This window comes from Erinaceus europaeus, chromosome 1 (genome assembly GCF_950295315.1).
Source record: "Erinaceus europaeus chromosome 1, mEriEur2.1, whole genome shotgun sequence".
NCBI lineage: Eukaryota > Metazoa > Chordata > Mammalia > Eulipotyphla > Erinaceidae > Erinaceus > Erinaceus europaeus.
The window spans coordinates 125777957-125790988 of NC_080162.1; the positions used below are offsets into that span (position 1 = coordinate 125777957).

General features: G+C 41.3%; 1 protein-coding gene across 2 annotated transcripts in view; it reads left to right on the top strand.

Moving 5' to 3' along the window:
* EXT1 (exostosin glycosyltransferase 1) overlaps window positions 1–13032 on the top strand; it is a 351759-nt gene that overhangs the window by 294013 nt on the left and 44714 nt on the right. For both annotated transcript variants that reach the window (XM_060195721.1, XM_007516650.3), the window contains 2 exons: window positions 9808–9901; window positions 12507–12614. In XM_060195721.1, coding sequence (XP_060051704.1) covers window positions 9808–9901; window positions 12507–12614 — 202 coding nt within the window. The remainder of the gene's footprint in view (window positions 1–9807; window positions 9902–12506; window positions 12615–13032) is intronic.

Below are 13032 nucleotides of genomic sequence, written 5' to 3' on the forward strand. Positions count from 1 at the left end.
GTAAAAAGTATACCTGGTTCCTCCTGTGCTTATTACTATTGATATATGCAGATGGCAGTAACTACCATTCCAAGCTTAAAGGTCTGAGCTATGGGTAGATGTTTAAGACAGATGTGGTGTGAGAAAGCTTGGTTGTGATAAGAGATCATCATTCCGTGTGTTCCTGTGGGTGTTAGACTCCAAGTGTCTTTCACACTCTCTTCTTCCCTGTGAAAGTAGATATTATATTCACCTTCCAGTGGGACTTTTAAGCTTAAATGACATACTATGTGTGAGAATCAGTACTCTGCCCCTGTCAGAATATACACGGTCTTAACTTCCTCGCCTTTCTGTGGAAAGTCAGAGGTGAATATAAAAATTTGCCCCTGGAGGATGCAAAAAAAAAAAAAAAAAAAATCTGCCCCTATCCCTGTGGAGAGCAGTCTGGAGAACTCTCAGAAGGCTAGAAGTGGACTTACTCTATGAACCTGCCATTCTTCTCCTGGGGAGAACCAAACATACCCATCCAAAAAGATCTGTGTATACCCATGTTTATATTCATAGCAGCACAATCTGTAATAGCCAAGACCTGTAACAACCCAGGTGTCCAACATCAGATGAAAGGCTGAGTAAGTTGTGGTATATATACACCATGGAATACTACTCAACTATTCATCTTGGATGGAACTTGAAGGATTCATGTTAAGTGAGATAAGCCAGAAAGAGAAGGATGAATATGGGATGATGCCATTCATAGAACTTGAAAAATAAGAACAGAAGGGAAAACACAAAGCAGAACTTGGACTGGATTTGGTGTATTGCACCAAAGTAAAGGACTCTGGAGTGGGGGTGAGGGATAGTGTTCAGGTCCTGCAATATGATGGCAGAGGAGGATCTAGGTGGGGGGTTTGAGTGTTAAGTGGAAAACTGAGAAATGTTACACATGTACCAACTACTATATTTTACTGTTGACTGTAAACCATTAATCCCTCTAGTGAAGGGGAAAAAAGTCTGCCCCCAGCACAGCTGGACATTGCTGTCTACAGTGGTTAGCTGGGCCTAGCCAGCCTCAACCCACAAATCCCTAAGCCATAACCTGACTAGGTGCCCCAAAGATCCAAGCAATAAACAGAAAATTGCATGGGTGAGGAGTCTACAAATGGCCAGTACCGGGGTTGGGGAGTTGGGTGAGTCGGGGTACATAGTGCCCTCTGAGACAGCTGCTGTACAAGTCAGTTCAGTTAGGACAATGCTCCTTGTCACACTGAAGTGTAACTCATGTAATCTTTTTCCCCCTTCCAGGGTTATTGATGGGTTTTGGTGCTTGCAGTATGAATCCACTGTTACTGTGGCCAGTTTTTCAATTTTTTGCATAGGACAGAGAGAAATTGAGAGGGGAGGGGAAGGTAGAGAGGGAGAGAGAAAGAGAGCCATCTGCAGACATGCTTCACCGCTTGTGCAGTAATCCCCCTGCAGATGGGGAACCTAGGGCTCAAACCAGGATCATTGCACAGGTCCTTGCACTTTGTATTACATGTGCTTAACCGGATGCACTACTGCCTGACCTGCACGTAATCTTTATGGACATGTAGACACAGTAGCTCATTCATGCGTATAGCGATTGTATTAACTGGTGTGAGGAAACTTGCACTCAAGCAGGTCCAGTGAATTTTCAAACAGCACAGAGACCTGCATGTTTCCTTAGCTGTATTAACAAACAAATGGTAGTTGTCAGAGGGAAAGGGGAGGAGAGAATACATAGAGGGGGTCACTTTGATAGTGTGAGAGCACTGAAATTTGGGGGGGGAATGTGTTGAGTCTTGTACACATACAAAAGTGCAAAACTGTTCCCTGAACACTAGAGAACCACAACAGTCAGAAGTTGGTGTCTTTTCTTCTATTCGCAAGGGGTGTGATTCCAACTGGGTGGAAATAAGGATGACTGAATGATTATGAAGATGGGTACTGGAGGAAATGGCTCCATTGTAGATGTGTAGTTGCTTTATAAAGAAATAATCCAGACAAACCAGCAGCATCATGGGGTGACTAGGCTTGTGTGGCTATAGAGAAAAAGAACCCGAATTACTTGTTTCTTTTCTAGCCTCTTTGATTAGGGAAAAGTAGGCTCAGGTGGCAAATATACATGCTACAGAGTTGTGAGAACCACAGGAGGACTGGCGCTCCCTGCACCAGCTACATCCTTGTTTGGGTAGCCTTCGATAATAAGGCAACGTGCTTTCAATTAGAAGCTGCTGTTCCATTGTGATTCACAGCTTCTGTTTTCATTGTATTTTAAAGTGTTTGCTCCAGCAGTTCTCTGTTGGCTCTCTACTTGGGAATCTATTCCTTTTTTTTTTAATTGCTACTTTTAAACATTTATTTATTCCTTTAATCCTGACATGATTTATCACAGTAGCCTGCAGTTGTATGGTGTATCCCATTTTATATTGCATGTACATGATCTCGTTTGATCTTCCCAGTTTTGGGGCTCAGAGCAGTTAGATGATTTGCACATTGGCTCACAGAAGGCAGTAGTAGATCTGGAACCCATATTCATCAACCCAGGTTTTCTGATGTCAAGTTGATTTTATTTCCCAATGTGCTCTGTTACCTCCTGTCAGCTATAAGGATACTAGGCTCCACTTATGAGTCATTTATAATGTGCCTGTGTTTTGGTTAAAATGTGGTTGTCAGGTAATCTTCACAAGATAAGCATCACCCTCATGTTGCCACCAGGAAACTAAATGGAGACAAATTAAATGACTTTCTTAAGATCACTCAGTTTGTACAAAATTTGAACCCAGGTTTAGTTGTGTCTAACACTACGTAACCACTAAACTTTTCATCATTGAGTTCTTAACCACCGAGTGAGTGGTTCTCAAAACTTATAGTGCATCACAGTTACATAGAGAGCTTGTTAAAACACAGAGTCCTGAGCCATTTCCTTAGGTTTTTTTTTTTTTGACTCAGTAGGTCTGGGTCAGACTGAGAATTTTCATTTCTACTAGTTTCCCCTCTGACAGAGATGATGTACTGTGCTGGGAACACATTATTTGAGAAGCCCTGCACTAAACGCTACTGCCTTCATCCTTTGGTCATGTTTCTATATGCTTCAACAACAAATGTGATTCACAGAAAGGGAAGAAGCTTTTATTATGTATTATTACATGATCCATTTAAAATAGCATATACTTCATGCATTATTTCGATACAACTTTGAGATAATTATTACAGCCTCAGAGCATACTGGTTTCTGGATCAAAATCAGGGCCATACTCTTTTTTTTTTCTTTTTTAAATTAACTAATTATTTTATTTGCAGTCCTATCTGAAAACTTTTCTACCTTGTGTCCTATGGAGAGCTTAATTAATACCTATCTGGGGAGTTGGGAGGTAGCGCAGGTTAAGCACATGTGGCGCAAAGCACACGGACTGGTGTAAGGATCCCAGTTCGAGCTCCCAGCTCCCACCTGCAGGGGAGTCACTTCACACGCAGTGAAGCAGGTCTGCAGATGTCTATCTTTCTCTCTCCCTCTCTGTCTTCCCCTCCTCTCTCCATTTCTCTCTGTCCTATCCAACAATGACGACAACAACTACTACTACAATAACACAACAAGGGCAATAAAAGGGAATAAATAAATAAAATATTTAAAAAATAAAAATAATAATAAAATAAAAACATATATAAAAAATTAATACCTGTCTGGATGGGGTAACAAATCCATTCTGTAATTCAAACTGAAAGTTCTTCCAGATAGTTACTTTCTTCTTCCCTTTAACTTGCTTAGGAGAGAGAGAGCATGTATTCATTAGCTCTAGTTTTTAATAAGTTTCTGATTTTGTGTGTTTTTGAGAAGTTTGTGGTTTTGGTGTTTTTTACATTTCCCAGCTGAAGCAGTAAGAGTGAATAGCCCTTTTAAAAAGTCATTCTCCCCACTTGACTCTACTCAGTCCTTCCTCTCTGCAGTCACTTAGCTGTTCTCCATCTCCCTATGATTTTCTTGAAGGGGATATAAACAGAGCACTGCAATATATATTCTTCTGAAATTGACTTTTTCACTTAGCATCCTTCCCTTGAGGTTGTTCTATGTATATCAGTAGTTCTTTTTTGTTGTTGTTTGTTTGTTTGTCTTTTTATTGCTGATAACTACTCAAGCTATAGATGTGCCGCATTTAGTTGAATCACTCACCCTCTGAAGGACATTTGGATAGGCTCCGGTTCGAAACTATTAAGGCTAAAGCTACTGTGAACATTCATGACCAAATTTCTACGTGAATATAAGTTTCCATTTCTCTGTCATAAACAACCCCAAAGTGTACTTGCTAATGCATATGCTCAGCCCATTTTTAGCCTTCAAAGAAATTGCCAAAGCACTTTCAGAGCATTCTCCCCATTTTACTTTCTCACCAGCAGTGCACTGCAGCCTTACCAGCACCTGGCAAAATCTGTCCCTTTGATGCTAGCACAGTTGTAATGTGACAGGTCATTGTAGTTTTTCTGTTATTAATTTTGCCTTAATGACTAGTGAGTTGGAATATTCGTGTACTTATCAGCACTTTCCTTTTTTAAAATTTTTTCTTTTGAATATTTATTTATTCCCTTTTTGTTGTCCTTGTGGTTTTATTGTTGTAGTTGTTATTGATGTCGTTGTTATTGGATAGGACAGAGAGAAATGGAGAGATCTTTAGCGGGTCTTTGGGTTTAACCTTGCGCTTAACCTGCTGCGCTACCTCCGACTCCCATCAGCACTTTCTGTATATGCTGTGGAACAATATTAAATCTTCTGCTTGGTTTAAAATGGGATTATTTTTCTTTCTTTTTTTTTTTTAGAACTTTTTAAAAATATATTATTTGTATTTATTTTCCCTTTTGTTGCCTTTGTTTTTATTATTTTTGTTGTTATTGATGTCGTTGTTGTTGGATAAGACAGAAAGAAATGGAGAGAGAAGGGGAAGATAGAGAGGGGAAGAGAAAGACACCTGCAGACCTGCTTTATGACCTGTGAAGTGACTCCCCTGCAGATGGGGAGCCAGAGCTCAAACCGGGATCGTTGACACCGGTCTGTGCTTTGTGCCACCTGCGCTTAACCCGCTGAGCTACCGCCCGACCCCCTGGATTGTTTTTCTTTTTATTGTTGTGTCTTAAGATTTGTTTTACATATGTTATATAAATGTTCTGTATTCGGTTTATGACTCAAATATTTTCTCCTTTCTATATTTTTTCTTTGGACCTTTCTAAGAGGGGTGCAACAGTGTAATAGGCCATTCTGACTAGTTTCCTGAAAAAGGAAACTTCAGTGAGGCAGAGTTGGTAGCAGTTGGCTCACGTGTCACTGATACTCCTTGTTCTCACTGTCATTTGGTAGATTTTCTTTTCTTCACTTGTCACTGTGCCCTGAAGAAAATGTCCAGAAATTGTAAGTGAATGTTTCTATAATGTTCTACCAGTTCATGTTTTTCAGGGGAGAGTTGCTTAGAGGTGCTTTTTTGTGTGATTCTGAAAGGCCAGTAGCCGTAATGTAATTTGTCATGCAGATTCTCCAGAGATTTGACACTATAGACTTTGTCTAGTCAGTAGGTGGTTTTTCTTTTTATGTTTTGGTGTGATTCCTGAGTGATTGATTGGTAGGTCAACTAAAGAAGAATCTTCTGTGTACAGTGTCTGTAGGACTGGAGCGGTGCTTGGGACATCATTTTTTGAAAGAATGACTGAATAGTGATCTGGGAGATGGCACAGTGGATAAAACATTGGACTCTCAAGTGTGAGGTCCTGAATTCAGTCCCTGGCAGCACATGTACCAGAGTGATGTCTGGTTCTCTCTCTCCTCCTATTTTTCTCATAAATAAATAAATAATATCTTTAATTTAAAAAAAATGACTGAATAAGTGAACAAGTTTTCCCAGTAGCCTGAGACAGATGTTGGATGGGTGAAAACATTCAAACAAAGAGGTGAAATCCGACTGGACATCAATGTCTGCCCCCTTGCTGGGGCCTCCTTACTCCTTCAGTCTGCTGGGTCACTAGAGGCTATTGATACCCTGAGCATGATTAGAAATCTAAAGGCCATTATTTCAAGTGAAGATACATGCATGTATCTCTGTTATCGATAAACTTTTTTTTAAGTGGATCTTTGCTGTGACATCATCACTTCAGTTTAACTTTCTCTGCTAGAAAGAGAAAGGAGGAGAAACACCTTAGTGCTGTAGTGCTCCCATGCATTTGGGGGCCTACACCTGGCTTGTATGCATAGTAAGGCAGACCCCTGCTCAGGTGAACTATCTCTTTGATGCCATTCTGAATACACCTGTTAGACATATACAAGTAGATGATGTGCCTACATGTTCATATCTACACATGCACAAAATGGTTATGGAAACCTTTGGAGCCATGGATTATTCTCAGAGGATATTGTTTTTTTTCTCCTCCTGCTATAAAGAATAATGAAATGTTCAAACACTTTGAAGTTGTCAGGACCGCGGGCTCACTTTTCCAGTGGAGAAACTGAGGCCCCAAAATCTCATTCTTCTTCTAGCGTTTGCCCTTCTTCCGTAGCCAGTCAACAGGTCAGGTTGAAAGCTGTCAGGAGCTGCTTGTTGCTGGCTTTGAAAGTGACTGGGATCCATGTGGATTCAGTCGGCTAGGAAGGATCGTCAGTTTCCCCAATGAATGGGTACTCACGGGATGCACCACGAGAAGGTCGATCCAATGCATCCCCCAAAATCTCATGTGTTGTATTCATAATCTCACTGTGACCTAGTGTTCCAAATTCTTTCCAGAAGGCCTATCTCACATCTCCTGCTGCCTGTTATGTGGGGAAGCATAAGCTTCAGCTGTGTAAGCTTCATTTGCTATGTCAGCAGATATTCCTTCTCTACTGAACCACTTAAAATCCTCCCCGCCATCACTATGGCTGTCATTTGAATTTCTCTGTAGATTGTTCAACCTTCCCTCTCCCTCTCTACTTCCCTGAAGAAAAAAATGCAACTGGCAACTTTGAAACTTGTTACAATCCAGAACCATAATAGGTTTTTACATTTTGAGCAGCCTAATGATGAGGATATGGGACCTTCTGTGCTAGTCCCTCAGGGCATTCTATTCTGAGCCAATATTAAACTTTGCTGGAGTCTGAAGTCAGTTTGACCTTGTTATATTAAAAAAAAAAAAAAGCAGTCTTTTTTTTAAATTGTTGTAGTTATTATTGTTGTTGTTGGATAGGACAGAGAAATAGAGAGAGGAGGGAAAGACAGAGAGGGGGAGAGAAAGATAGACACCTGCAGACCTGCTTCATCACTTGTGAAGCGACTCCCCTGCAGGTGGGAAACCTGGGGCTCAAACCAGAAAAAAAAATCTTAGCTTCATACATATGTATGTGCATGTACATGTTTTCTCTCTTCCCCATCAGTTAGAAAGATTTTTCAAACACGATTAACAGTCGAACTTGAAGATACTTGTCAGTCACCTCCCTGTTGAGTGAGGAAGAGATACCATTACTCTCATAGCTAATATTTTTTCTTTAACAGAATTTGAACCCTCTTCAAAAATTTTTTTTTCTACTTTGAAGTCTATTTTGCGGTTTAATTAATGCAGCGAGGGTTTTAATTTTTCTCTCATTGGAGGTAATCTTAATCCATTCCTGGTGACCTTTTCTTGTGCAAATTAGTTGTACACACTTGCTTAAGCAAATGGCCCTTTGTATGATGTCTCTTAATGACAGGTTTATAGTTGAAAATTGGCTTACTCCCATATGCCAACTTCGTATGAGGATATAAAAATAGATGTGGACTTTAAAAATATAAATGTATATATTAGAATCCCAAAAAAGAGGAAGGAAGAATCCAGTGCCTTCAGGCTATGATTAAATTAGACTATTACAGTCAGAAACTGCTGGTGACATATGCTACTGTCAGAGTCGCACCTGTCTGCTGAGCACTGGAAGTTCTTGAAAAATGAGAGTGATTTCATCTTAGCTCTGAGAATCTGGGTCTTCACAGGATACAGCCATTTCTAGTTTCCCAAGTTTTCTTCAACTCATGATGAACTTGAAACTGTGTCTAAGGAGTGTTGTGGAAATCACTTCTAAATGGGTAACTCTAAACAAAACTAAATTCTTATCTTCCCTTCACTTCACTAGTCTGAGAAGACAGGTGATACACCTGTCTCATTGTGCACTTTTTCTAAGTGCAAAAACAGTCTGATACCGTTAAATGAAACGTTAGTTAGAGAAGCCTCCATCCCTTCTGCAACCCAGTTTCCCACTATTTTCTTATTCTTGCAAAATGTCTTCCTGTTCCCAATTATCTTATCTTTTTAATACATCACTAGAGAATGAACCTAGGCTCTGTGCATGTGCAACAGTACTGAGCAAACCCTCCTCTGTCCCAGTATTTCGAGAGGCAGAGAGAGAAACCAAAATACTTGTATCAACAGCATCCTTGGAGTCATTGGTGCTGGGGATCAAATTTGGGGCTTCACACATGGAAGGCAAGTGCTCTACCACAGAACTCCCTTCTGAGCCCTTCTTTCTCCCTCTTTTTTTAAATTTTGTCTACTTATTATTGAATAGAGACAAAGAGAAATTGAGAGGGGAGGGGAGGGCATAGCAGGAGAGAGACAGAGAGACACCTGCAGCTCTACTTCACCACTTTGAAGCTTTCCTCCTTCAGATGGAGACCAGAGGCTTGAACCGGGGTCCTTTCTCACTGTAGTGTATGCGCTTAACCAGTTGCACCACCACCCGGCCCCCATCTTTCCCCATTTCTTAAGTTAGCTCCTTTTATCTCATCTCTTCTTTCTTCTGTAAACGGTACCAACTATTATACAGAAGAGTTTGTCTGGGATAACTCAGTGTTCTTGGTTAAATGAAACAAGTCCAACTTGGAAGGGAAAATTAGTGTTTTGCTCTGTAATGGAAATTTCCTTGGGGCCAGGCGGTGGTGCACCTGATTAAGTGCTCACATTACAGTGAGCAAGGACCCAGGTTCAAGCCCTTGGTCTCCACCTGCAGGGGGGAAGCTTCACAAGCGGTGAAGCAGGCCCGCAGGTCTCTCTCCCTCTCTATCCCCCCCTGCCCTCATCAATTTCTGTCTCTATCCAATAATAAATAAAATATTTTTTAAGAAAGATAGTGACATTTAAAAAAGGAAGTAACTTTATAGTGCTTCATTTTGTAGCTTTGTGACAGAAGTGGGGAGCGAGAATTGCTTTAGTGTTACTGAATGATATCATATTTAAAGAAGAAAAAAAATAAAACAGCAACTGGTAGGGATTATACTGTAAGTTTATGGGGGCAAGATGTTTTATCAAGAAACAAAATTTGATTTTCTTTTTTTTCTTTAATTTTTTAAATTATATTTATTTATTGGATAGACACAGCCAGAAATTGAGATGGTTGGGGAAGCTGAGAGGGAGAGAGAAAGAGTAACACCTGCAGTACTGTTTCACTACTTGCAAAGCTTTCCCCCTGCAGGTGGGGACTGGGGGCTCGAACTCAGGTCCTTGAGCACTGTAACATATGAGCTCACCAGGTGTGCCACCACCCGGTCCCTCAAACAAAATCTGATTTTCAAAGCAAAGACTGGCAAACTGCATTGCTCTTAGAACCACCAGGCCTTTCCTCTGTAAATTCTTTGCAAAAGACCCCAGTTGCTTGTCTCATCTGAAGGTTCCCATTTGTTCTCCTTCCTGTGACAATGGACTGCACACCCAGTGATACTCTGCAGTCATTCTGAATCATCTCCCATGGGTGTGCACACATAGGTATTCATCCTCTGCCCCTCCCCAAGGTCCTAGTGAATCTTCATTTGCTGATTATTCCTCCTTCTCTTCTAGGTATGATTATCGGGAAATGCTGCACAATGCCACTTTCTGTCTGGTTCCTCGTGGTCGCAGGCTTGGGTCCTTCAGGTTCCTGGAGGCTCTACAGGTAAGAGACCCTGAAACTGGCTCAGAATAGGGATGAGGAGTGACATCAATTGCATGGGCTGGATCAAAATAATTCCCAAGGAAAATCTGAAACTTTTGTTTGTTTGTTTGTTTTTGCCACCAGGGTTATCACCAGAGCTAAGTGCCTATATAGTGAATTCACCACTCCTATTATTTTCTCTTTTCTTCTTCCCTTTTCCTTATCCTTCCTCTTTCCCAACGCCTTCATCCTTTTCTCCTTCTCCTCTTTCCTTCATTCTTCCCTTCTTTCTTCCTTCCTTCCTTCCTCTCTTTTTTTAAAACTTTTTAAAATATTTTTTTTATCTTTATGTTTATTGGATAGAGACAACCAGAAACTGAGAGGAATGGGGAGATAGGGAGAGAGACAGAGAGACACCTGCAGTCCTGCTTCACCACTCATGAAGCTTTCCCTCTGCAGGCCGGGACTGGGGGCTCGAACCTGGATCCTTGCGCACTGTGACATGTGTGCTCGACCAGGTGCGCCATCACCCAGCCCCTCTTTCTCTCTTTTTAATGAGATAGGATAAAGAGAAATTGAAAGAGAATGGGAAAGTAGAGAGAGCTTGAGAAAGAGGGAAGATAGACCTGAAGCACTGTTACATCATTCACAAAGTTTCCCAAGGAGCTGGGTGGTGGTGAACCTAGTTAAGTACATGTATTTCCATGCACAAGGAACCAGGTTCAAGCCCTCAGTCCCCACCTGTAGGGGGAAGAACTTCACAAGTGTTGAAATAGTGCTACAGATCTCTCTCTCAATCTCTCTCTCTCTCTCTCTCTCTCTCTACTTTTCTAACTCTCCCTCTCAACTTCTTTCTGTTCTATCAAAATAAATAGTTTAAAATATTTTTTAAATAATTAATAATAAAAAGGCTTCCTTCCCGCTGGTGGGACCAGGGACTTGAACCCAGAACCTTGCTTTTGGTAATATCTGTGCTCTACCATGTGCACCACCACCTGGTCCCAAAACATTTTTGTGAGTGTGATGGAAGGAGTTATCATCTACTATGGACTAAGATGATTAAATGGTTTTACCTTAGTGGGGTGAGGATCTCTTCACAGGGGCATATATGTAAACTGAGTATTACCCATCATCAGACATCCTAGCTAGGATCCTCTAAGGTTCTGTCTCCCTCTTTGTCATTACCCAGTTCCAGTAACTTCTGAGAGTGATACCCAACAGAGCTGTTCTAGGACTGCAGTGTAAAGGTCCCTGCCTGTAGCTCTGGGGCCACAAAGGAGTCATACTACTCACTAAGCTCACTATGTACATAAACCTTCTGCTGCTCAGTTGTCCACCTTTCCCATCTAGAAACTGTGACCAGCCTTCCTTCCTTGGTGGCCAGAAAACATGTGTCACCCTTCCCTCCACCCCCACTTATCTCTTTGCTACTGGTTTCTGTCCTCTGTACCTTTTCTGAATCTGTGTTTCTGTCATAGTGCTTCCTTCTGTCCATCTCCCTAACATCCATCATCCTTCCCTGTATTCTGACAGAAGAGTTTCCTTCCCTTCAACATTTTTTTTTCAGTATACTCTATGTATTCTTTGAGGCATGTCACCATTAATCTTCTTCTTTTTTAATTTTTGCCTCAGCTGGGGCTCTGTGCCAGCAATACTAATCCACTGCTCCTGTGGCTCCCCCCCCCCCCCATTTTATTGGATAGGACAGAGAAAAATGAGACAGATGGGGGAAGTAGAGAGGGAGAGAGAAACATAAGATACCTGCAGACCTGCTTCACCACTTGCGAAGCATCCTCCCTGCAGGTGGGGAGCTGGGGTTGGGGGGGGGGGGCTCAAACTCAGATCCCTGTGCAGGTCCTTGAGCTTCATACTATGTGCACTTAACTGGGTGCACCACCACCCAGCCCCCACCACTAATGTACTTATGGCCTCTTCGGAGATGGCTTGTGGCTGATTGTTCCCTGATTTGGATTATGGGTTACTTGGCTCTAGACTCTTGTCATTAACTTGCCAGTTTTGACTTTATCACATCATGGTATGTGGGCAGTCTATTGGTAGGACTGTGATATACTTTTTTTTGCTCAGTGTTGAAAAGAACAAAGTTCAGGTGTTTACAGAATAAGGGAAAAGTGCATGCCCCCTGGTAGTTAAATGCACACAGTTCTTCATGAGGAATCCAAGCTCTGTTCTGCACTTTGTTGCTCTTGACGTGAAGGTAAATCATTTCAGAAAGAAACTATGGTCATTACGTTGACTAGAGCATTTGTATTCAAGATAGGTCTTATGTTCAGATTTTTTGGTGAAAGATTTTGCTACATCAATAAAACGTCTCAAACAAGGCCAATGCCTCCATGGAAGGAAGGTTAACCAAACCGTGTACTAGAATAGAAATCGGATTTTTGCATATTACGGCAAGAATGGCAAATAGTAAAATGTCTACTGGATAAATATAGCCTCCCTCTGAATGGATAAAAACTGACTTTTCTCCTGGCCTAGGCAGTCTAGCATTCCTGCAACTTAAGAAATACCAGTAATTGAATTTTTACCAATTTCACCTCAACTTGGAAGGCTATCACTTGCCCCACACTCATGAAAGTCCCCTCTCCCTTCCCTTTTTTTTACACAGGCTGCCTGTGTCCCTGTGATGCTCAGCAATGGATGGGAGTTACCATTCTCTGAAGTGATTAATTGGAACCAAGCTGCCGTCATAGGCGATGAGAGATTGTTATTACAGGTAAGGGATTGGTTGCTGCTCCTGTCCAAACTGTCAAAGAAGATGAATCCAAAAGGTCAGTCCTATAAAAAAAACTGTATCAGAAGAAAATTGTCTGTGTCACGATGAATATGAAGCCATTTAATATGACATTGTTCATTTTCCAACACAAAATCTTCCTGGATCCAGGGTATATATTCATTAAAGGAAAAGTCATAGGCAAAACGCATGAACTTTGATTCTGAGAAGAGACTTCTATCCATTTACCATCGTCCAAAGATTTAGAAATGACACAGGAGAGTTTTTGTACCAGCTTGCCAAGTCTACTTCTTTCTCTTGTCTCTACATTTGCCTTCAGATTAGCTTTCGAAAAGAGGAAGGTCTCTAGGGTTACTTATTATAATTATTGACCTCTTGCTCAAATGATCTACTTTGGTGT